The sequence below is a fragment of the Rhopilema esculentum genome, chromosome 10 (genome assembly GCF_057945365.1).
Source record: "Rhopilema esculentum isolate cy_ngs chromosome 10, ASM5794536v1, whole genome shotgun sequence".
NCBI lineage: Eukaryota > Metazoa > Cnidaria > Scyphozoa > Rhizostomeae > Rhizostomatidae > Rhopilema > Rhopilema esculentum.
In genome coordinates, this window is record NC_142824.1 from 7730382 (window position 1) to 7755458 (window position 25077).

At 34.7% G+C, this 25077-nt stretch overlaps 3 protein-coding genes across 4 annotated transcripts; 1 reads left to right on the forward strand and 2 right to left on the reverse strand.

The window, feature by feature from the left end:
- Positions 1-1199: 1199 nt before the first annotated feature.
- LOC135692663 (uncharacterized) lies at positions 1200-15587 on the reverse strand. 2 transcript variants are annotated; one of them, XM_065210908.2, is made up of 22 exons: positions 15261-15587; positions 14152-14307; positions 13577-13690; positions 12819-12911; positions 12447-12557; positions 12126-12194; positions 11800-11871; positions 11164-11270; positions 10771-10853; positions 9900-9940; positions 9185-9353; positions 8658-8835; positions 8015-8105; positions 7534-7674; positions 6627-6704; positions 6140-6184; positions 5680-5803; positions 4919-5052; positions 4416-4504; positions 3671-3815; positions 3185-3256; positions 1200-2550 (listed from the first exon to the last, which is right to left on the reverse strand). In XM_065210908.2, exons 1-22 carry the CDS (start codon positions 15570-15572, stop codon positions 2386-2388), a joined length of 2589 nt encoding a protein of 862 aa, XP_065066980.2. In that variant the 5' UTR covers positions 15573-15587; the 3' UTR covers positions 1200-2385. The 2 variants fall into 2 exon arrangements, with proteins under 2 accessions (XP_065066980.2, XP_065066987.2); XM_065210915.2 differs by lacking the exon at positions 3185-3256.
- LOC135693981 (uncharacterized) lies at positions 15395-19145 on the forward strand. The gene has a single exon (XM_089110571.1). It carries the CDS (start codon positions 16496-16498, stop codon positions 17729-17731), a length of 1236 nt encoding a protein of 411 aa, XP_088966697.1. The 5' UTR covers positions 15395-16495; the 3' UTR covers positions 17732-19145.
- LOC148959273 (uncharacterized) lies at positions 18985-23301 on the reverse strand. Its single transcript, XM_089110570.1, has 2 exons — positions 21995-23301; positions 18985-21588 (listed from the first exon to the last, which is right to left on the reverse strand). The coding sequence occupies exons 1-2, from the start codon at positions 22344-22346 to the stop codon at positions 19139-19141; spliced, it is 2802 nt and encodes a 933-aa protein (XP_088966696.1). The 5' UTR covers positions 22347-23301; the 3' UTR covers positions 18985-19138.
- Positions 23302-25077: the final 1776 nt, after the last annotated feature.

Genomic DNA, 25077 nt, shown 5'->3' on the forward strand with positions numbered 1-25077 from the left:
CTTCGAAACTCATATCTAAAAGGGCATAGTCAAGAACAGTCTCGTTTTTCATGCATCAATCTTACTTTAAATTGATCTTCTTTAAACAAATTGGTTCAGCATTACTAATTCTACATTCACTAAAATTACTAGTTGTTCTACATTTAATTTTTTAAAAAAGATTGCTTCCAATACGATACGACGGACACTGAAAGAAACAGGAACAATCATTGAGCGTGGACACGTACCCCGAGTAGCAGAGCCACATAAATTCGAGCACGGGAATAGAAGATAGGAGCGGAAAAGCGAAAAAGCGTCTACCTGGGAAGAATGAAAAATCCCCCTTCTTCTTCTAAGAAAGATGCTCCTCTGCGTCTCCATTCCTATCTTCCATTGTCTTACTCGAAACTTTGCAGCTATGGTACCCAAGGTAGAGGACAACGGTGTTTTTGATGCGTTTATCAGTTTGAGGTAGACTTCAATACTCATAATTTAGTTTTAACAAACTTCAGTTTTAAGAAGAATTCCACGATGCCTAAACTGCGTGTTTACAAGGCTATCTCGACAAATATTTCTTAAATAAACAGATAGGGAAGTGAACACCATCAAGATATAGCAATTGAAGGTCGTCTTGAAACATGGCCTAACAAACATTCAGAGTCGAAATTCACAATATATTACGGATGAGTCTTTACCTAGTGGAGGTTTGTCAGAGTATTGCGTGAAAGATGTTTGAAAAGGCCTTGCCAAAACAGAGAAATATTCGCCTACAAAGAAGGCCTTCTGTAGCTTTAATTAAGGTGAATTTTGCTTACATAGCAATAATTAGTATAGCGATGATTATAATCTCCTCTATTTCTACAAAACTGAATCTCACCTCGTTTGGCAGCAAGGAAATACATACATAGAGCTTGAAACGTGACCAAGATCACTGCAGAATTCATTAAGCCTTTGGCAAAGTTTACTAAAATCTTTTTATCGCTGTTCAAGGTAAGTCATCTGCTAATCTCATGGGAGTGCACTAGGATACTCTTATGGGAAAAAAATGTTTCAAAAAAAAGCTTGCCGTAACAATAGATTGCGAATTTTATGATCTCGTGAGATAGTATTTGAACGTTGTCATGCCGTGATGCGAGAAAATTAGCATAATTAGAAATGTTCAGCAAGGCATTGTTAAAGCTAGTTGACGGAGAGGAAGTTAGGCCATTTAATATCTTGACCATTCAAACTTAATTGATTTCAGAATAATATCCTAATACATCAATTGATAATTGAATTTTAGTTTCCCCTTTAGAATGACTCAAAACGTGAAGTAAAATCAATGAAAACGATCAATAAGGTTATTTAGGGACCAAAAAGGCAGCATTTACAAGTCTAGTCAAGACATGTCTTCTCTGCCACGATTGAACTCATCCATGATCTACCTCCAGTGCGAGTTAAATCCGCTAACAAACTCTAGCTTATTATTCAGATAAATTAAATAAAAACAATTTTTGATAATGAATTACATAAATAGATGCTTAATTCTATTTCTTGAGAGAATTTACCAAAAAATAAAATCTGCGCTATTCGCATTGTAACAAACAAAAATAACTTTTTCGATTCTATTACACGAGCGACTCTCAAGATTAGAATGCAAAAATGAAAGTTAACTTTCTGAAAGACTTTTCACGCTGATTCTTGAGACGAACTATTTGGATGCCAAAACTACGCTTCGCAAACGTAGCAAGCAAGCACGGGAGGCAGAATCCTTTATTTGAAAGCAATTTGTCAGCTTTGAAACGACTCCAGAGCCATCTGAGGAGTATTTCGATTCTCTTTTGAAAAAGCAACTACAGTTTCTTACAGACAGTTGCTTTTTAGAAAGAAAAACCATGAAAGTGGGGATTTAAAAGTTTTACTCGAACTTCCATATTTCTGGTTGAAATCAATTCTTTTATTTTGTGGAGTACATCCCCCATATTCCTGCATTATCTAAGGTTTCCAAGTTTTCTGTGCAGAAATCTACATTAAATAATAGTAGCCCCCCATCCCCCTCCATTAGAGGATGGCACTGCAAAAAATCTGCTATTATTTTTAATTTCTGAATATTTTTACTATTAAATGGGAGCTGCCATTTAAATATGAACTTGAATATTAACAGTAGACATAAGAATTCCCGCCCAATCTCGGTTTCACAAAATTGATCTACAACGCCATGTCCTCATCTTACCCAGATAAACATGCCAACGAACCAAACATGCGACAGCGCATGCGCGAAAAAGAGCCGCAAAAATATCAACATCTCGAATAACCCTACAAACAATTGAAGGAAGCCTTGGAGGGGCTCGATCATAAAATTAAATAATTTCCCTATTAGAGTCCAATAGATAATTGTAAATATATAATACTGTTTCTTATTTCATTTTAAAAGTTGCTCTCCTCTTGAATGGAAGACTTTTCAGATGCACTGTTCTTCTCATCATCATCATCGTCTTCATCTTCAGTTTGTTTTGAGGCCGGCCTAGATGACAAATCGTCTTCGAAGACGTCTCCTCCATGCTGCATCGTTACCTTTTGCTTTTCACAATCCTTTGATAAAAAAATAAAAACTCTAATTTAAAATATGCAAACAGCAGTCTCTTTTAAATCATAAATTTAATATTTCGAGTTTACTCATTAATGGAAAGTTTAGGTCCACGAGGTGGCATTAAAAAATTGTGCTAAGTCAGGTATTACCAGGGCATTATAAACATCTACATAAACGAGCCAGGGATGTGAAGCTTCTTAAAATAGACTAGATGACAGCAAGTGAAATGAATAGCAAGTGTTAGCTTGATGGGAAGATACTGCTATAAAAACACGAATGACATTGAAATAAAATCTTACCAATTGTTTGTTTGAGCCACTATGTATCAAGGATTAATTTTTCAGTGGGAACACAACTATTTGAACGGATGACAAGGAGTGCATCGCAGTACAACATAGATAGGAAAAGATTTAGTGCTCATGATGACAAGAAAATCAGATCTTTATGAAGAATTTACATTCATATGTTGAAACACTTTTATAATTTATTGATTGTCAGTTAGCAATTTATCAATAATTTAAACAAAATTAAATTAGCTGTTTAATTTCGCCCCATTTTAATGTCTGAGTGTAAACGAGAAACAAGACAAGTAATAGGTCTCGCACTGTCAAGGTGATTTGTAGATCGTTTCCTTACCTGACAGCCTTGCACTAAACAAACAATGGCAGAGTGAATCGACGAACCAAAAAGACTCACTTCATCGTCGTTCTATTTAATTGATAAAAACTCAGTTAAAATCGTACCTACTGGCATTATAAATTCATCATTAAGATGAAATGTAAATCTGTCGATTACTTCAGAGAGTAAGCTGATAAGTATTTGATATCGAAAAATTACATTATTGAAGCATAAAGGATGCATGTAGTACACTATTTTTAATGTGGGCACAATTCAACCAGAAATTTTACAAATCAAAACATGCATCTATGAGATTAGTTTTAGTCGATCTAAAAATTTATTCAATCTATTTAGGACTACTCTTTTATAGTTGAAAAATGGAAGGAATATACGTCAATCAATTAAAATCAAATAAAAGCTTTTTATAATGAGTTTATTCTGCAACCATTCTGAAATTTCTTTAGATTTCTTGAAATACATAAATACTAAACGAGTTTCAAATACCTCATTTGAAAGATTTTCATTGAAATCTTCAGTGCTGCTATCAGAATCGACAGGTTCATCTCCAAGATCAACTTCGTCTGAGTTTGATGGAATCGCGAATCTTCGGTTCACATATTTTGCAAGTATGAAATTTCGCCTCTCGTCCCTAAAAGCAACACTGTCACCTTATGGTTTTCTGCGGAATTAGCTAAGCTTACAAATGAGTGAAAAATTTTCAATACGCAGAGAGGATGTTGTGACCAGGAAATCAAAAACCTGGGCCTATCATTTTCTTGGAGATTGGCCTAGGCACAGCCGTATTTTGTACAAGGGCATTGTACAGAGCCGTATATAATTAACTCTTTTTAAAAATGTGCAGCACCCATCTTTCTGTTTAAAGCTCTTTTTCGTTCTTACAACGTTGCTATATAAACATGAACCTTTTTAAAAATCCACAAATTGCAAAATATGAGGAAAAATTAAACCATTTCCATTTTAGAGACTATTTCCATTGGTTCACCCTTTCTGTATTACCCTCTTTAATATTACCCTCTTCAACGGGCTGTCTGTTCATAGACTGTAGTTGTGTAAATAAATATATACTTTGTTCTCGATGCACAACACTTGTCGGGCTTTTTTTACCAAGATACCCTGTCCGCCCCCCCCCCCTTCCAATAAGCAAGCAAACATTTCTGCACTGGTACTTCCATACCACGCGTGTGCACTATTCGCACGGTACGAGGTAAATGTAAAAACATATACAAACTTTGATGAGTTACGCGTAGGCTTGACGATGTTTCCAATTTTCCCTTCTAGAACTTTATTCACGCGTGCATTACCTCGCTCTTCCATATGCTGCAGACAAATAAAATTTGCTATTACAAAACTGAGCTCTGTAGTCAGTGTCTTACGCGGTTAACAAGCATCGCATACATCGAATACATCGCAAAAAGACAAGAACAGTGGCTGATTTTCGTTGTGACAATCTTTTAAATACTGCACTATCAATATTGTGTTATTGCAATTTGTTGATACTTCGTTGCAGCAAAATCTATGGCAAAACCATTTCTATGTCTGGCAAAACTATAAATGGATGATCTGATCGGGCCGTGTTTTGAATACAAAACTAAAATACAAAAATACAAAACCATGATCAAGACACCTGTGAATCACAACACACTTTAGTTGCCTCTGAAGCACAAAACGTTTCCTCATGCAATAAATTATCGTTATTTGAATCTGCATCAAATGAAAGTGTAAATGTCTTACTTTGACCAGATCTTCATGCCAACGATCAAGTGTCAGAGACTTTACTTTCGATATATGGACACCCATTCCCCGATGCATACCTGAGCATTCGATGCAAAACACAACACCCAAATTTGTGCTTGCCCAATCAGGTCCTGTTGAGTCAAAGACAATTTATTTAAGGCTAAAACAATGTACTACAAACTGAAATATAGGGGCCACTTAGATCTAAACTATGAAGAAACTTACAATAACTGTCGCCTTCTTTAGCACCCGAAATTGATTAAAATTTTTGACAAAAATTAGTCAAAGGCTTGTAAAAGCAGCCTCGAGGCAACGGACGCAATTATTAAAAGTCAGGAACAAACGGCTTTTAGACTTCTAAAGACCCTGCACACCTTATTTCAACACTCTCTGTTTGATCAACGAAAACGATTACCTAAAAAATCGAAATGCCCTCGTGATCACTTTCTACAATACTCTAACTTAGTTAGTGGTCGATCTTTCTGTTTATATAACCCCCTGTTTATCAAATCCTGGACTATGTCATGACCGCCCACCCCCTCTGCTTATTCCTTTCTTCAGTGTTATGTTCACTCTTGCTCAGCCAAAAAGCCAAGACTCATCAATGATCGAAAACGCTAAAAGAAACCATAAAACTGATACACAATTATATTGTCCAGGTCTTTTCTTTTATTTTGGGCCCCTTTATCGTGTTCTCAACGCTCGCAAAATTTCAATACATTTAAAATTTATACATTTGTAGGCTAATGACTACTCACTTGGTGCTGAGCAGTCAGCACATTCTTTGTTTCCTTCAACGGCTCTGATTCTCTCAGCTGCATTTTGGACAACAGGTGCCTTCGCAAGCTTTGCTTCCCTTTGGGTCTTTGACCGAACTAAAGTCTGACATGAGACAAAATTCTATTAAATGCAAACAAACTTCAAACAAAAAGCCAACTTTGTATACTAGAGTCAATCAGTGATTTTCAAAAAACGATGAATCAAACAGTCTCAGTTTTCTCCGAATGGGGACAAAGAGATATCCTTCCATGAATTTCACGTTAATAATTTAATTCATATCTGCCTTTCTGTAATAAGCCAGGAGTTTTGTTCTAGTCAGTTTATTAACTAACTAAGCCACAATAACAATATGTCAAATCACTGTTACCCATGTTCAAATAACCATTGCGGGAAACATAAAACAATAATAACTCATTGTGAAACGTAAGATAAACCTACTCTAATCCTCTCCTGAGACAGATTCAACGCAGCACCAACTCCTTCCTTTGATAAAACAGAAGCAGTTACCAACTTTTTTAAATGTACAGATCATGAGTCTCAACGTTTAACATAAATTCTTACCTCATTATAATGTATGACGTCATGTAAAAATTTTTCTTTCATCCTATTCCAGTGAACAGACATGAACCCACTATAGGCACGTTTTATGTCTATCAGATATGTTTATAAAAGACGAGAAACCTGATAAACATTTTGACCAGGTTTTTTTTAGCCTGAGTTTTACACAGCAAAACTGCCGGCAAAACCATTAGCTCAATATAACAAATATAGCATACTTGGCAATAGAACAAAATCAGTTGATGGGTGTTAATGTGGATAAATTAGTTACACCTTGTATGTAGTTATGTATCATATTTTGCAACCCAGTGATAAATATATAAAAAATGATTAATATCAGTAGTGTTAAATGTCAAAGTAAAATTACCTGGATTGCTTGCATCCATTCTTTCATATTTTGGGCTGAATGTGCTTGGAATGAAAATTCTTTTGTGGCCGTGATTATCTGGAATTGAATACAGAAATGATTTGAAAGAAACTTTGGAGCACAGTTGATCTAAATTGATTTAGAAAACAAACTGTTCACGGCAAGGTGAATTTCCTTAAACATGAATGTCTTTGTTTATAAGCATGAGGAAAAGTAATTACCGCCCCATCTTTCTTCTACAAAATTTTGGGTGATGCTTGAAAACTTGAATTAATACTTTTTCCTCATTTTTTATGATGAAAATTTCTCAATCAAAACCAATCGGGCTTTCGCCTAACGGTCAAACCATCAAGTGGTGTCGCCAAGTGCTTCTAGTGTTTTGTCTCAAATAGTTTGTTATTGTAAAAGTTTTAATTCTATAGAAAAATGTTGAAAGTTGAGACTACAGAAAACACTTCTTTAGGCTTACAAAAGCTTCTAAATAGACTTCTAATAACGATTGATGTACACTGAATAGATGTTTCAAAGTACATTGCAATAATAAGTCTATTGCATCGAGTAACTGTGACGTGCAAAGCAAGTTTTTGTTAGGACGAAAAGCAACTCTATTCAAGTGCTGGCCCACTGGAATGCTTGGGAAAGTACCCTGGAACCTGACACCACAAGGAGCCCGGTTTAAATGCGAAAAAATGGGTCTACGTGAGTTTGAACTAAAAGCAGTATTTCTGAGCTGGGCAAACGAAACGTTCATGTAATAGTCTTGGTTTAGTCCCTATTAAATCTCATAAATTACATTCTTGGTCAATTTTGCAAGCCGAATGGGTGGGGTGTTCTGATAATTTTCCATGTCTAACAATAGAGGATTATATTTCTCTTCAGGCCTACTCACGCACAAGAGGCATCCTACCTGAAAACAAAAATTGCGATCTGTTTCTTCAGAAACACATTCTTTGACTGTCGAGAGCGTGAGATTCGTGAGTAGATCTGCTTCCTCCTGATCGTCTCCCTGGGCTAGGATATTCCCTTGCTTCTTGTCAACAATTATGTACTAAAAATGACAATAGAATAAAAGTAAAGTTACAAAAACCAACCCTTAAAATAAATACCCAGGAAGTCAGTTACGTATTTCATGACACTGACAAGGTAAGTAGGTGTATATTTTGAGACAATCTCTGACAACTAGCTACAATTTCATCGCATCGCATGTACTTCGTTACATGTGAAAGATAGACGTATAAAATTGGTTTTTTTCTTTATGTAATAAGTGAACAAGATGAAAACAATTTGAAAATAAGTCAACAATCATAAGTGGTAAAATTTGAAAAATTCTGGCCTAAATTTTATTACTGAATGGATAGAGCGAAGTTACGTAGCAAAATATAGCCTACCACTAAAGGATATCGATTCCTGATCGTCCCTTTCTGCTTTATTCTCAAATAGCCTTTCTTGTAATGTGGATCTACACTATCAGCACGTGGCCTAAAATCAAATTTGAGATGTGACATGCAACTAGAAAGCTAGTCCAGTAATTAAGTGAAATAATTAATCCGAAAAACTTTGGCATATAAAGCTTAACCAACAAAATTGATGCGATATATCAGTTGTGCTAAATAAGTAAAAATGATTGACGCAAAAAGGCTGTCTAGTATCATACTGTCCTGAAAATCAAATTTGAAAATAATATCTTCAAAATCCAATACTAAACAATTTTATTTTTGTATATAAAAACAAAAATATTTCCTCTAAATTTAACCAGCTCGTCAAACACTTAACATTCTGATTTTCGAGAACTTGAGTATCTAATTGATAGAAAATTAAAAAAATCTCGCCTAACGCAGCGTGTATCTTCCTTTTCAATTTCAAGAAATTTTCTCACACACAACACTCCGTTAAGATTTCGTTTTATTTTTGGTAGATCCTTGAGAACTTTTTCCAAAATATCAAAAACTTTTCTTAATTGCATTCTTATGAAATGCAAAGCAATATAAATAAATGCAAACTTATAACTTTTTAATGTACACTTCAACATACCTTGATACGGCCTCGTCTTGGCTAGCAGCCTCGAGCAGGTCTGTTAAACTAACAACGCTATCGTCATTCATTGCCCTATGGTGCTCTTCGACTTGAGCATCTGTCAGCGTTCCATCTTCAGATGGTTTCTGCATCGATGCGCCCAACTGATCAGCACTTTTTACCACGACATTGTTACCTGACAAAGTAAATCACTGTCATTAAAAACCTTATGTAAATGCGAGCAAAATTCCAATTCGCATGAAAAAGCACATTTAGGATAAGAAGTGTTGTGAGTGCTGTTGTAAAGAAAGTTTTAATACATTCATTGCAATAATATTCTTCGTTCTATACATATTATTTTGAAATTATTTCATCCAAATTATTTTGAAAATGCAAAGCAATCTATACTTTGATAGACACTGCTGTCCGTTGAAATATTCTTCTAAAAAAAGAATACGAGACAGGTATTGTCAATGCACCATATTTTCAAAACAAATTTATTCTACAATTCATGTGCTTCTCACAAGCCCAAAACAAACACTCACTTGATTCATCGATCGACAAATAAAATTGAGAAGATTTGCTCTGTCCCTTGGAAGTGCCATCATCGAGCTCTCCTGCATTGCTAACAAATCCAGTTTGCTCTTCTTTCGATAAAACACTGTCACTGTGGACTTTCTTGCTTGGTTCATCAATCACTTCCCAATCTGGTTCCTATGATAATTTGTGGATTAATGAAATCCATTCAGACAGTCTACAATGCTAAAAAATCACCCAACACACGCTCTTAGCATGGAAGTACAGCCTAACATTTACGCTCCTCCGAAATTCAAAGTAGACGTTTTGAAAGGAGGGTAACAACATTGGAGTAAGGGGAGCAAACTCTCAATATTCTCTGTTCATATACATGCATTCTGTAGGATGCACTAAGGTTTAATAAACTTTGCTTTGAAAAGATATAAAAATTAAATTAAAAAAATCAAATGGTGAGACTCAGAAGACATATAAATGTCAAACAATTGGAAAGTAACAATCAACACAAACTCGAATTGTGCATGAAATTGTTAAAAGTCTTCCAGACTGCGCTTTCAACAGATTTTCACAGATTTGCGCTGTTAATGTTGAAACAAGATAATGTTGAAAACAGATATGAAAATCTCAAAGCATGGCTTGCTACAAAATCAAGATATTAAATGTACGATTTAACTATAAAAAATATTATTAAGAGAAACAATATAAAATAATTACTTCAATTCTTACCGGTTTGGTAGGTCCATCCTTTGACGTTTTCCCTCGAACGCCTGTGAAATAAGAAAATTTTACATTGTACTGAATCATTCAAAGCGATGAATAATGCCAGTTTAAATGTCCAAATTTTTTATTGTTTTAAATATCGAGTTGAATATAAGCTACAATTAAGTGAAGGAACAGCATTTTCCTCTCAATCCGCCAAAGAGCTCGACGCCGATCTAAAAACTTAGCTATTGAGTGAAACAAGCATGTATAAAACGTTAAAATTGTGTTAAACTGATAATCCCTGGACCAAAAATTGTTTGATTGCATAACATGTTTGATTCAAACATTTACAATATAGTTTGGGCGCCCTATAATCAGCTTTCTTTTTTTCAGCCTGAGTAGTTTTGACTACCGCATTGTACTTTGCCTATTCTCTACCTATCGCACACGTTTTGTAGAAGTACTGTTCATTGCTGTTTACAAATAATACTTGTATAGAACCACCAACATTTACTAAATCAATCAAGCTTCCTTTTTATGAATGGGTTTTCTTTCTCACATATACTTCAGGGACGTAATATTACAAAGCATTACAGCTTTAATTCAAGCAATATCCATGGAAGATGGTATACTATTTGCCATAAATAAAGTGAATTAAGTGAACCAGAACGGCTACATCAGTAGTCCTAAAACTTAACTACAACTTGCTCCTTGAAAAAGAGACGTCTTCTAAAATGGCTGTATAATGGGCCTTTGATCAAAGAATTATTCTAAGTAACAGCTCTCCCTTTGCTTCTTCGTTGCTCAGAGTAAATCTTATAAATGTCAGAGAAGCAAATTATGACCTTGTAAGAAAGAAGACATTTCAGGGTTCCAGGCAATTAATGGTACCAACCTTGAACCCCTGATGCTATCATTCCTCCAAACTTGGTGAAAAATCTCCCTGTACTTGCATTAATGGCATGCATTGCAGATGATCTGTTGGCAACATTTAAAAATTAAAATGCATTCTTAGTAATAACAATAATAACAATGTTTACACAGAGTAACTTCTTCAACACACTAGGTAAATTCATTGACAAATGCCCTGTATCTGAAACTAGTATGTATCTTAGATTAGATAGTTTGATTCTTTACTGTGCGACATATTTAATGCTACGACCAAGACAACAAAAGTTTCCCCTCAATTTGGATAATTAAAAGAAAGAGATAAAACGATAGCAATTTCTCTAAAGCATGGCTTATAGTGCAATTATTATATCTCTAATGAATATCACTTCGTTCCTACCCTGTGTGTCCAGCACCTTCTGGAAATGCCCTTTTCTCCATCTTTACTTCTTCTTCTATTTTGTTCATTATTTCATCTCTGGTTGAAATGTCATCTTTAACTTGTATCTAGAAATGAAACAACAAAGTGTCAAATTTCTAGCAAAGCAATCTTGATTTGCCATACACTACCAGTATGGTCCACATATCAATTTAACAACCTTAAATCAGTGAGTTGCTTAAATGTATAAACATGAAAACTATACATGTACATTTTTTTAATTACACTTTCAAAATTCGCCAAACAAAAAAGAAAAATTTTCCATCTCAAAATATAACATACTGAAAATACATGAACTTATCTTGAAATTGTCACTGCCTTACAAAACCTAAAACGCAATGTATGATTCAAGATTCTACATACAGAGCTTACTCTTGAATCAATGAATCACTGGGGTCAATATGCCATAAAATTAGACTGGGTTGGCTATTTATGTTTCCAACAGTTTAATGCCTGAGTTTTTACCAGACTGGCTGTTACTTTTTTTTATCCTTCAACTCTATTGGAGGGGGCAGATGTAGCCCAAAAAACAAAGAATCTACACAGTGTCTGAGAATGTAAGGCAAAATAACTAGAAGAGAAGTTGTAAATGACTACCTCAAATTTATCCAACTGTTTTGTTAATGAATCAAAAACTTCTGTCATATAAGGCTCAGTTTCTTTCAGCACCTTGAAAATTAAAAGAATAGTAAGACTGTTAGCTTCATACAAAGTGAGATAAAGAACTGTTAAATAATTGATGGAAGCAATATTCACACAGTTTGAGACTATGCATTATAACAAAGGTGCTTCTAGAATAAACTTTTAATGATTTATCAAGAGTCATTTGAACAATTCTAAAGTTGAATAAACATAGTGATAATCAAATTCAAGTAGAAGCCTGTGGTAAATAGAAAAGATTGATAATGGCCTGACCATTCTACCTGGTAGCTGAAATTGAAAAATGAATATTGTGCCAGCATATGCTCAAGAACTTTTCGTAGAACCATCAACTATAGAAAAGAAGAGAAATAAAATGCATCTAGAAGAAAAAGTGTCATATCATGGAAAGTAAAATATGTTACAATATATTACATAAAAATTAACACAAAAAAAGACCTGTTTCCAAGATTATTTTTCCTGTAACTAGTAGAAAAGATGCCAAGTGACAATATGTTGGAGGAGAACTCATTTTTAGTCTTTTTAACAGTAAAATAAAATATGCCAACAAAACAACAATATGAACTTTAAAAAGTGATAAATACCTTCTTGACAGTATGAATCTCTCTTAAGACTTGGATGTATTTTGCAAGCTTCTGTTGGTAGTTTTCTTTGGCATTCAACATAACATGAGCAGCTTTGTCAAGCACACCAGGCTGTTTAGATGAATCAATCAAGGGTTACATTCATGAAAAGAACAATAAACCTTAACAGCTCCTTGTTGTCATTTTTGGTGCTTGTAGCATAAGAGATGTGGAAGGAAACTTGATGATGAAATAATCATTGTTGAATCTGCTACATAATAACTAAATTGATAACTTTTTCTACAGAGTCATCATTATAAATATGCATTCAACTGAAAAAATATGAACTTTTTTCTTTGGATACTAGGATTAACAAGTATAAAATTTACAAACCTCCTGTAGATTTTTCTGATTGGGAATGTTTGAAAATTTGTCCCAGGCCAGATGTAGTGTCTCATTTGCTTTTGTCACTTGGTGTTTCAGTTCCTTGGAAGTGGCAAAATAAAACATGCAGTGAGCAGTACTTGAATTCATATTCATCTGTTTGCAAATTTATTTTGAAAACCAAGGAAATCTAGTACCTTTTTATGGCCTTTAAAAGAAATTAGGATCTTAGTTTTATGGTTTTAAAGCAAAAAACACTTGTTGCAAGAATGGTTGGTATTGAAGAAATAATCCCACATGTATGTTGCAAATTTTTCTTTCATTAAGCCTCCCTTTATATTAGAGAGTGTGGCCTAGGCACAAAACTGTGTTTTGCATTCAATGTGCTTTGTCATATAAAGAAAAAGCAAAACAGTTGGGAATACACAGGTGTCAGCTTTTGAGATGTTTCAAACTGCTACTGTTAAGTAATTGACCTAAACTCATTTCTGTTAGATTAAAGCAAAATATCTTCTCATATTTCAAACAAAGCTTGCTTCAATGTTTCAATTATGCAAACTTTGATCAATTGAATAGAAAAGAAAAAAGGTTTTTATCTCAATTTGGAAAATGAAAGGGCATATCACATACATATCTTGACAGCATATATCACATAAAACTGTCCTAGATACATACTGTTCAGCCAATTTCTACTGCTTACAATAACTGGAATTATCATCAATAAAATAAAATAAATGATAAGTGAGAAAAAAAATAATTTTTTTTACCTTTGCCTTTTTGATGTACTTTGCAATATCCATAAGTGGTTGAACACCAAGCATACTTGTCTGATTGAGCAGCATTTCTCTGTAGCATTCAATCCTGTTCACAGCATCTGAAAACTAAATATTAATACCATTTTCACCAGTATAACCTCAACCCTTTTATCTTCAAAGAACTTAGCTTGCTTGCAACTATGGCAATGTAATAATAGGGTTAGCAAGAACAAGGGCTCAATTAATTGAGCTGGAGTGCCTCTCCTTGAATGGCTTGCCAATACAGGTTTACAAAATTCCCTTAAAATATTTTAGTTATTTCATTGCCATGCGACTAAAGTAAACAAGGAGGGTAATTTGACAACTAGAGCATTAAGAATCTTCCATTAAAATTATCATAACTGATTAAGAAGATATGACATCAAGAGTGGTTCAGTTTTGGAAATGTAGAAATTTTATGTGGTTTTCACTAATATTCAATAAATGATACAATAAATAATCATGCCTTAAAGAGCACATAGGAATAAGTACAGCTAATTTTTCAAGATCAGATTTCTGGCTTTTATAAAATCATTAGCATTCTTTACCCTGTTGAGGGGTTCCTCCATGAATTTGTCATCTCTGAAGACTTTTGCTGCACTTGAAAATGCATCTGACAGTCCATCTCCAGCAATCTTATGATTCAGCCCAGTTGAATGATATTTGTCAAGATTTGTTGCTACAAGATTAATGCCTTTTCTCACCTATAAAAAAGGAAGAAACATGTATCATTTTTAGGCATTTTTTATGATGATCAACTTTTCAGACCAAGTTCAAAAAGATAACTTTCATCCAATTAAATTTCATTATTCTCTTTTCATAATTGTTCCATTCCTAAAAGCTTCCAGTGTTGCAATAGCTTTTTTGACCCAACTATACAACCTTAACCCAAATTTTGTTTTTGTAGTAGCTCATTCTCTCAGTCTTGTAAATATTGTTGTTGCTTAGTCTTGGTAAATTGAAAATGTTTAAAAAAATGTATGACTATTACCATTCAGGCCAGCTGTGCAAGTTTATTGAATAAATCCTTATGGGGAGATAACCTCCTATTTAGTCAACCTATTCCTTAACCAACCAATTTATATAATTAAAATTTTGTAAATTTCCTTTGCTATGAATTTTAGGTTTAATTAACTTTTGCATTGTTTGGTATTTGTCTACTTATTTCTGTGCAATCTAGTAGTTGTTATGTATTGTGTTTATATTTAGGTAAAGATAAAACACAATTCAAATTAAAAAAGAGATGAATTTTTGAGCACCTTCTTACCCAAACACCCTGCGTGTAAAAAGCTTGGCTTTGGAATAATAAATAAAACAGAGAAAATTCACAAATATCTTGGAAAAAATTTATGAACAACATTCATTCCACAATTAAAAATGATAAAGCAATATATTTTGTTGCTTCGATTTATAAGATATTAAAACAAATAGAATATCATTTGCTGCTAACTTATCCTAGTCATCTCCCTATTTGCATACTAGCTAGCTCACTTTCTAGCTGGAATGAATATAAAATCTACTATTTGTCAGACAAGATATTGACTGCTTTACTTGTTTTGGTAGTAAGCCACGAACTGGCCTAACTTCAAAGTCGCCCCACTACATTTTCTCGTCTTAAACGTTATACCAGTCGACAGCAATGTCAAAATATGCTCACCTCTTTCGATTTCTGATTCCAGTACTTTAATGATTGGTGACAAACAGGACTGTCTTCCAAGATGAACTCGAAAGATGGAATTGGCTTCATTTTCCCCTTATATATTGGTAAACTGTATAAACTGTGGGTTGTGGCTGTGATTGCGGACTGACTCAAAACACTAGATGTCACGGCTGCGCAGCTCCACCTGTTGAAGTCCCTCACTTCAGTGGGTTCTCTCGGAATGGGGGTCACATACGGGGGTACTGTAAGTGTTGTCTTCTCCCTTCCTGAATTGTCATTTTCCCAATATTTCCTTGAAAATTTTAGCATTTAGGACATGCGAAATATTTCGATTTAGGACAATTTATATTCTAATGAACTTCATCACTCAAATTTATACAAAACTTAAAACAACAGTATGAACTATCAGCATGACGAAATTGATAAGCCACAAAACTTGACAAGCTTAGGGAAAATGTGCTCCAAGACCTGCAAAATGAAACCCTGTGGCTCTTAGCATAGCGACCTAGCATGTAAAGAAGCTATTGGGGACGGAATCAAAATTTGAGGATTGCTTGATGTACAGATTGGCGCATGATAATATCTTTAAAAGAATCTATTGTGTGCACAAACAAGTTCAAAGAACTTTGAAAATCACGTCCCTAACACTAACTAGAAGCGTAGTATAAGACACGTTGATTGCTGGATTGCTCACTTTTGCTCTAATGATACGATCCAATGCAAGCATTTAGAATCATATTTAACCCGCTTGAAACAGTAAGATAATCCTAGAAGAAAACTGCAAAACAAATTACACTTTCCAGAGAAAGGAGAAACGTCTTACAAGGTGTTCATTATTTTTAAGATGTAATCTCTTTTTGTAAAGTTGGTAATATTTTTATTTCCATTAAAAAAAATTTTCCTTTACAATGAGCAATTTCTCTTTAAAGCAGTTATGATTTTAGTACAAAAATATAGGAATGCTAATTTCAAATGGATCGCTTTCAGTGGCTTTGAGAGTGAGACTTGCGGCATCTTGGTCACTGAAAGGAATTAGATGAAAGTAGGTGCACTACAATGCTCATGCATCGGTCCACTTCTGTTCCTTGACTATATCATCACTTGATAAAAGCATAGTCATAAGAGAGAGATAGTCTGGAAGCGAACAATGGGCTATTGTTTTCTGCGATTGTACGCGCCTTGAGGTTGAACCAGCAACATCAACAACCCGAAGGTGCACAATCTGGCTGATTATGGCCGCTAACAAACACGAATCTCTACCTGTTGAGGAACTTGATGATATTTTGTACCTGATTAACGAAGGATTTCTGGAAGAAGATGAGGAATTGAATAGTCAGATTGAAGATATTGCCATAGAAGTTACCAGAGATGAAGAAAACCCTGCAGGTTTCGAATGCAACGTCTGTGGGAAGGCCTGCAAGTCACGCCGTGGACTATCAAGGCACACAAATTCGAAACATCGTCATGTTACTTCTTCCTCTGACGCTCCCGTATCTTCCTTATCCAGTGCTGCACAAACATCTTCTTCTTCTAACTATTCTGCCGATGAAATAAGTCGTCAAAAGCTTCATCCACTACAGCTAAAAGCCATCGTATTGAAATGCGCCGAAAAGATCTCTTCAGATGAATGCTTTCCCTCGAGTTTGCGAGATCATTTTTCTAAGGGATTATTTATATTCACAAATGATGATGCTGTTGAATTATGGTCGAAATTGAGAAAAGTTATAGATAGTTTCAAGGGCGATGCTGAAAAATTTTATTCTGGTTTTTTTTCGTTATTGGTTGTCAATGTTCTTCCATCAAAATTTGAGGAATCTTTCGTTACAAATACGTTGATGTCAGAAGTAGCAAACCTTTTATTGAGTCATCTATCTGGTGTTGAAAATTTGGATGGTACAAAGGAGCCTGAGTCTTTGTCAGCAAAGGAGGAGAAAAGTTTGCAATATCTGGCTGGTTTTATTTTACATAAACTTTATTCAAAATTTTTTTATTCTACTAAAAGCAGAGACATAAATCAACAAATTCTTTCTCTTCTACAAGCTTGCAAAGTTGAAATTGATGAGTCTCAAACTCTTATTAATGCTCTTGACAGAGGTGGTTTATGGAGAGTGAACAATAAGGTTCAAAAAGTTTTTTTGCGATCAGAATTGTTATTTCGTGCGAGAACTGCTTCTTTTAAAACAAAATTGGCTTGTGAAGATTTGGTTTCAGAGATTTTGAAAGACCCTTCTGTTCTTTCCAATTACAATGACATTTGCCTAAATGCCAGCCTTGAAATAAGTAAAGAAGTTAGTATGGATCTCCTAGAGCACATGTTGACAATATACTTTCGAGTAAGAACTTTTTCTTTTGCAAAGGATATCAGGGAAAAACATAAAATTTCAAAAAAACTGGCAAAGAAGCGGTCTCTCCGGACAGAAATCAAGAAATCCAGTTCTACAGACACTCTACAGAAGTCTAATTTTTAAAAACGGATAATAAATGCAAATTTGGGATGTTTACAAGAGTATACACATTAAGCTATAATTTTCATTTACAGCAAATAATCAGAGATGATGGATGGTTGCAGAGTCATGTAACCCTTTGACTTTGCAGTACAATCAGACGGACAGGGTTTGAGCCCCAATGGAAACTTGTAACAAATCCAATGACATGGATTTTCTTTATTTCTGTGATCCTAGAGTTTGGTGTTGAAACATATAAATTCACATTCACATATTCTGTACTAATTAGGGGGTACTAAGAATAAATATGATGCAACAGGTTTAAATTAGTCACTTAGAGGGCCCACATTGAGATCTGTAGGCTTGTAATTTTGCACCCGACATAAGCTTGGTAATCCTATTGTTTATCCCTGCTTTAAAATTGCTAACTAGGCTACTACTTTATGATTATATGAAAATGCAACTTTGATTTTAAAATACAGTAACATTTTATAACAAAATAAAGTAAGCAAATAAATTGAGTACCAGAATGAAATAAATTAGTTTGATGAATAAAAACAAGACATTTCAAGCACATACTCATTATTAAGTCAAAACTACATTCTCAAAACGTCTTGTTTTTAACTTTGTTGTTTTTAATTTATTTTATTCTGGTACTCGATTTATTTGCTTACTTTATTATTATTATTTTGGAAAAAGTACCACACGCAACATACATATTTTATAATATTTTATAGTTTATATGCTAAGGCAGCTATGGTTTTTACTTATCATTCACAATTTACAGTTGTAATTATTTAAACAAAGATAGTGTACCAGATGTGCAAAATATTATACAGTAGCAACAATCACTCAAGGCCCACTGAAAACTTTAATCATAATTTGAAAACAATCATGTGGTTTATATCACAGCAAAATTAAAATGATGAGCACACACTAAAGAATCATACTGACATTCAGTTATGTAGACAATTTGACATCTACATGATCAAATTCAAAGCTTTAATTGTTTTTTAAAACCCATCATTTTTGCTTTGATGAGGATAGCTTTCTCACGTTGTTCAGATATAGTTAATTATTAGGATTAATTACATCATGCAATATTCCATTCGTTATTATTGTATTACACAAAATACTACGCAACCTACAGTGTGGGTCCTGAGTATATTAACATAAAATAATTGTCAAGGAATTTTTGATAATTTTCCAAATGCAAATGCAAATTGCTTTTTGTATAATGTTGCCAATGCTATATGAAGGTTTCACCAACACTCGATAACCATGCTAATATTCTGAGGCCTGCACTGTAGTTCTAGATTCTTAAATGGTGAAATAAAAGGTTGTTAAATAAAAGTTTATGGTAAAATAAAATTAATGTGTACTGTATACATTAAAGTTGTAAATATAAATGTTTTGCAATATTATTAGCAGTTACTTCTTTTTGCTTCTTTTTGGCAATGGCTCTGTATCGATGACATATTTTCCAACCTGGATGTTAACATTTCCAGCAATTGGACGAACAGAAAATTGAGACTTAATAGTGTTGTCATTGTAACCAACATCTCTAACTGAAGGGTTGTCTCTGCGGCTTCCAATTGCACGCTGTCTGCCAAAGTAGTTTTCAAGATCATCTTGGCAGAAACGGTTAGATAAAACATAAGGAACACCATTTTGAAGGAGAAATTGGCAAACTTCTTTGAAGGAAAGGACACTTGTTTGAAGACCTTCATATGTTTGCCAAGAAATGAACATACTGCTCCTTGCATTTTCTGAGAAATTTCCTTTGCGCTTTTCAATAGAATCTTTCCAGTGTGAAAAATATTGAAGAAATTGATCCAACCAGGTGAATCTTGGATCCTCAACATCAGAATATGGCTGTAAAAAGGGTTTTCTCTTCAGGGCATGCTCAGTGGTGTTTCTGACATTTAGACAGTCAAAGAATTTGTCCATCATTGAACAGAACTTGGCTGTTGCAGAAGCTTCAGGGGGGCCAAATTTATCCAAGCAGACTGCAACTGTATCACTTAAAACCTGAGCAGCAAGATGAACCCTCATGACAGAATATGGTGTTAAATTAAAGTGATCACTGGTTAACTTGGGGAGCATCTTCAGGCCACTGTCCAAGTCATCAAAATAGAACTGAGAAATATGAGACCAGAGGATGTGCAAGCCGTCATTCCATAAGAGACGTGTTGTACGACCAGATCCTGATTTTGCAAGACAATTACGAGCTGTTTTCATCAAATGAGGAACATCAGCAAAGAAATAAATGTACCGTTCATCTTTACTGAAAAGATTCTTGGTACGATAAACAACCTTGTCATGACTGTCACCATCAAGAGCTTTGTGCATGCGGAAGAATTTTCGATTTGGAGATGCTCCATCAGCAGTGGCGGCAATGACTTTCAAATTGATATTCTCAAGAATGTTTACTGCTTTCCAGAAGATGGGGAAGATTTGATAAGATGTTGCACCAGTGGTAGCAAATGTTGCAAGACTGAAAGAAAGAGGATTGACAACACTTTTGATGAGGAATACAAGGACATGTGTGGCTAGCTGTTGAACATCTTGAAGAGTGGCAAAATTTGTGTCAATGTCACCAAGATCAACAAAGCCAATAAGCTCACCAGTATGCTTGTCCCAAACCAAATCTTCTTGGATCTTCATTTCATCAAATAAAATGGTGACAAATCTTTCAGCAGGAGAAAATTCCTTTGTCTTTACAGACAAATCATTAATAATGTCGGGATTGAATCCTCTTCTTGGACGAATATAATTCTTATAGTCTCTCAGTGTTCTTAAACTTGGCAAGACTAAAATACCAGAACCAGTTTTGCTGTCATAGCGAAGATCAGAATATGCAGAGGAAGATTTTGAGGCAAGAGAAAGACAAAACTTGATGACCATTGGATGATATCTAATGCTGCTGGATTTGGACTCAGCTATATAATTCTGTTGTTCCTCCCAAAACAATTTCATGAAAGGTGGCACATCTTTTTCATCACAACCACTGAACAAGGAAATCAGATCTTTGCTAAGTTGAGGATCAACTGGTTTGCTGTGATTTGCCAAGGACTGCCTCATGTCTTCAATTTGCTGCTCAAATTGCTTGCATTTCAAACGGTTCTGTTGCAAAGTTAGCTTTATTCTTTCAGGGGCTGTAAATTTAATAGGAGCAAACAGCTTAGCAGGCTCATTTAATCGACTTTCTTTTCGTCTGCTTTCATAGATAAAATTTGCACCTTGAGCAAGGCAAGAAGAACATTGATTTTTACCTAATAAAAGGAGAGAACAGTTTGCAGATCGTAAAAATTCATCTTGAAGCCATCTTTTTTGGGAAGAGCTTTGTTGATATTCAAGAAATGAGAACTTTCTTGGGATCACATGCCTTTGAATGCTTGCAGTGGCTTTAGCATCAGGTATATAAATTCCTTTGCATAATAAAGATTGCTCAATTTCTTGAATAAGATTGGACAAGGTAACATTTGTTAAAGATCGTTCATATTTTCCATACAAATCATGGTCATCAGTGAGCATCCAGCCAAAAACTCGCAAAGAAAATTTAAGAGAAGGTTCCACAAAGATTTCATATTTAGGAAGCAAATAATCCTCGATATTGGAAGCAATGGTTACCAAGAACTCAGACATATCAATTTGCCAAGAATCTCCGAGCTTTAGCTTTGAAATGCGTTGCTGAAATTCGGGAAAGCTCTTGTAAACTGCCATAGGAACTGAAGATGAGGAGACTGTTGAAGATATGTTTTCTTCTCTTTTCTTGATAGCTGTTGTTGAACGCGGGGGAGGGGGAGAAACAGAGAGGCTCTTCTTTGGAAGATGCAGTGATGGCAGCACTCCATCTTTAAGAGCTTTTCGTGTTGGATCTATGGAATAAAATAAAACATACAGTCTCATTTAGAGACCTGATTTTTCCTTATAGACCTAAAATCCAGCAACATGATAACATGAAGACAAAGCAACATTAATTAACCGTATGTGATAAAAAGGTTGCTGTAATGCAATAAAATGCAATGGATGTAAAACATTTTCAAATTAACTATCAATGCCAAAATAATGCATCACTAAACGCTCAATGCGCCAGCAATTTCACATACAGTATTCCTGCCATCAGTGAAACGAAAGGAAAAGCAGACGTCGAGTTCACTGATTTAGGCCCAACCTTGGCAATCGCTACTGGTGTATCCTAAATAAGTGACATAAAAGAGATCAGAAAGCAAATATCAAAAGCTTTGAGCAGTTATAGATGAAAAAAACATAAATATTACTTACAAATCCAAAGTTGTTCCTCGGAGAAGTGTCTTTCACAAATATATATTTTGTTTGTATCAATTTGACGCTGGAGGTTCTGATCAATGACCCGATCTTTGGTGACAACATTAATTAATTCACTTCTCCATTTCTTGTTGGTTTCGCTATTTGGCAAAGGAATCTTAAAAATACTAAGCTCTTTATTTCTTCTTGATGTTGAACAACCAAAGATCGAACAATTTGCTCCAGGCATTTGGAAAAACTGCGAACATACACCATCCACAACAAAACAACACAACGCACAAAATGTGTGCACTTTGGGAGGTCCGGGCGCTAGGAAAATCTTTATCAAAGAGCTAGAACAATAGCGCATTGTTCGCTTCCAGACTATCTCTCTCTTATGACTATGATAAAAGTGAGAATACGTCTACATCTATTAAGAATGTTTTGTTGACGTTATGGACAGACACACAGGACATTCAATTATGATCCCGTCAACCTATTATCCAAATGCTCTACAGCTATTCTTTTAATTTGCTACTGAACAATTTCGCTGAGTGTTGAAGCCAAGGAAAAATGACGATATTGTTGTAGTTTCGTCTCCACCCACACGTGGGATATTTTAAAGCATCTCTCAATCCGTGCAAAAGCATTTAGTCATGATAATGTTGATGATACTTTCCCTCAGTAGATATCTAATACTAGAAGTTGCAAACTGCTACATTACTTTGTTTTTTAATTCAAAATTCTATTTCACTTCTTTCTTTTCGGTTATACGATCGAGTAACATCAAGATTATTAAGCTGATCAACAACCTCAAATGCAAATGACGAGGATACCTTCTGTATACCTTGTATGTCTTGTATACAGAATACCTTTTGATGCCTTTGCGTTATATGTCAAAGTTGCTCCTCTTTTCGCTCCTTCATGCCTTGCAAATAATTTTACAGCTAAATGCGGTTGTCAAATGTTAAAGTAGATCTTAGATACATGCCTCAAAGAATCAAAGGAAACTGTTGACTAGGAAACCGTTTCAATGTAAATGGAAACGGTTTGGGATTAAGAGGCCTAAAATGTTCTGTAACTCCAAAATCAAGCTGCCATATTTGTGATGATGATCAGTTATGATAAATCAAGTAGACATTTTCTATTAAACTGATGAGCCTGTTTTGCCCTCCCTTGATAAGCTCACCCCTGAGTAATGATGTAGGTTGTCCCTTAAACAGAAATTCAATGCAATAGGAAATACTGTAAATAGGAAAGTCTCTCCTTTAGAGGATCATAACTCTGGAACTGCCTCCAGCTGAGCTTAAAGAATTAAAGACCTCAGCGGCATTTTAGGGATGTATTCAAATAGTACCGTTGAATCTTAAGTTAGTAATGCATAAATAGATTTTGAAAAAACATAATTAATAAACTTATAAATGCATCAGGAGATTTTTTCTCTCTACTTATTCATCGCAAATTTTGCATCTTACTTTAGTTTTTGAGGAAGGCATGCAGGTGCATAAATACCGCACTGTAAATGCTTCCGTGAAAGTTTTCTTGGAAAAAGAATCTACTTTATACTTCTTAAATTCAGTTACAACATTAAAACCTAGTTATGGCTAAGTGAAGCTTTCGAGAGAAATTTTTCAAATATAGGATATGTGAAATGTGCAAATGCTGCCCTGAATCTGTGTTAAGACTGGGTAAGCACTCTCAGATTGGGACTCCACTCAACCAAACATTACATAAAGACCTTACAGCTTGATGCAAATGAAAAATCGTATGGTTACCACAGGATACACGTATTTAGTATTTGCCAAGTTTGTATAACTGGATGCTGTAGCATCGCAACTTCAATTTAGAATGATCATATGACTGATCCTCAGCACTGTGGTAATGGGAAATAACGCCTTTGGGTTAGTTATCAATGCGAAATTACCGAGTTTTAAATCAGGATAAACAGAGTAAGCACTGTCGAGGTTACAACACTTAAAACGTAATCTCTAGAGGATTGCTCGCTCATTACAACAGAGGGCAAAATTCACCATTTGTCGAAAATGATGAGAATATTAATTCAAAAAGAGTCAAATTGATTTTAAGCTTTGGCAGATGAAACTAAAACATAAAGCAGATAATAAGGTAGGTTTAGCAAATCGATGAAAAACAAGAAATCGGATTTACGGTGATGTAAATGCAATTTTAGATTTGTAGTTTAAGCCAAGTGTTGATTATGGGCTGTCGGCTACTAAATGCATTGTTCTTCGTGTACCAGAAATCTTCTTCAAGCCAGAAAACTGCGAGGACACCATTGAAAATAGAAGAAACGCAGATAAGAGAGAGGGAATAGTGACAAAGAAGTTTTATTTTGTAAGCATTAAAGAGGAGGAGTCAATTTTGGTTGCTACGAATAGTAAACAATTAAGCTAAAGATGTCTTTGTTTTTTACAAGTTTATATTGACATTTGCAGTAGCAGGATTTTATGATCACAAACGTGACGTCGAATCAACAGCTAATTTACCTTTCAAATACGAAGCTTTTCCATTTAACTAAACAAAAACCACGAGCAAAGAATTTGATGTCGTCTTTGCTCTTTGGCAACAATAGATCTTTCGTCGGAGCAACGGTTTATCAACAATTTATAATATCAACAACTTATAATGTTGATATTTTGCTGGATTGTCGTATTGAAATAAAGAATCTATTTTTAAAGTTTTTCGAAACGTGCCTCGAAAAAATCAAGATGGAGGATCACAGCTACAAATCACATTGAAGACATGCTTACTTTTGAATGAAATTGAAGCTTCATTGGCTTTGCCATTGTCAGGAAAGAAGTTCAAGCATCATACTGAAGACGGAAAAAGTTGTTCTTTCGGAGAAAGTTAAACGTTCATAAGAAATAAGAAGATTCGACTACACTTGCTGAAGCATAATTAAAATGCCTAAGAGTACAATATGCTCGTACACTCTGGACACAGGTTTATCAAAAAAGTATGAGGATTCAAATTGGAGTTCAAGGACTGAGGTCATTCTTGTCAAGACTAGATGCACATCTTCCCGTAATTCAAGGTCCTCTCCAACAACGGTAACCAAGAACTTTTCCAAGCCAGGTTCTGCA

Coding starts and splice junctions, on each gene's coding strand:
- LOC135692663 (XM_065210908.2), bottom strand. CDS start 15,572: ATGCTAAAATTTTCAAGGAAATATTGGGAAAATGACAATTCAGGAAGG. Junction 8,836..9,184: donor TTTGTCGATCGATGAATCAA/GTGAGTGTTTGT, acceptor TTACTTTGTCAG/GTAACAATGTCGTGGTAAAA. Junction 6,185..6,626: donor AATGGATGCAAGCAATCCAG/GTAATTTTACTT, acceptor GTTTTATCAAAG/GAAGGAGTTGGTGCTGCGTT.
- LOC135693981 (XM_089110571.1), top strand. CDS start 16,496: ATGGCCGCTAACAAACACGAATCTCTACCTGTTGAGGAACTTGATGAT.
- LOC148959273 (XM_089110570.1), bottom strand. CDS start 22,346: ATGCGCTATTGTTCTAGCTCTTTGATAAAGATTTTCCTAGCGCCCGGA. Junction 21,589..21,994: donor CGAGGAACAACTTTGGATTT/GTAAGTAATATT, acceptor TTTATTCCATAG/ATCCAACACGAAAAGCTCTT.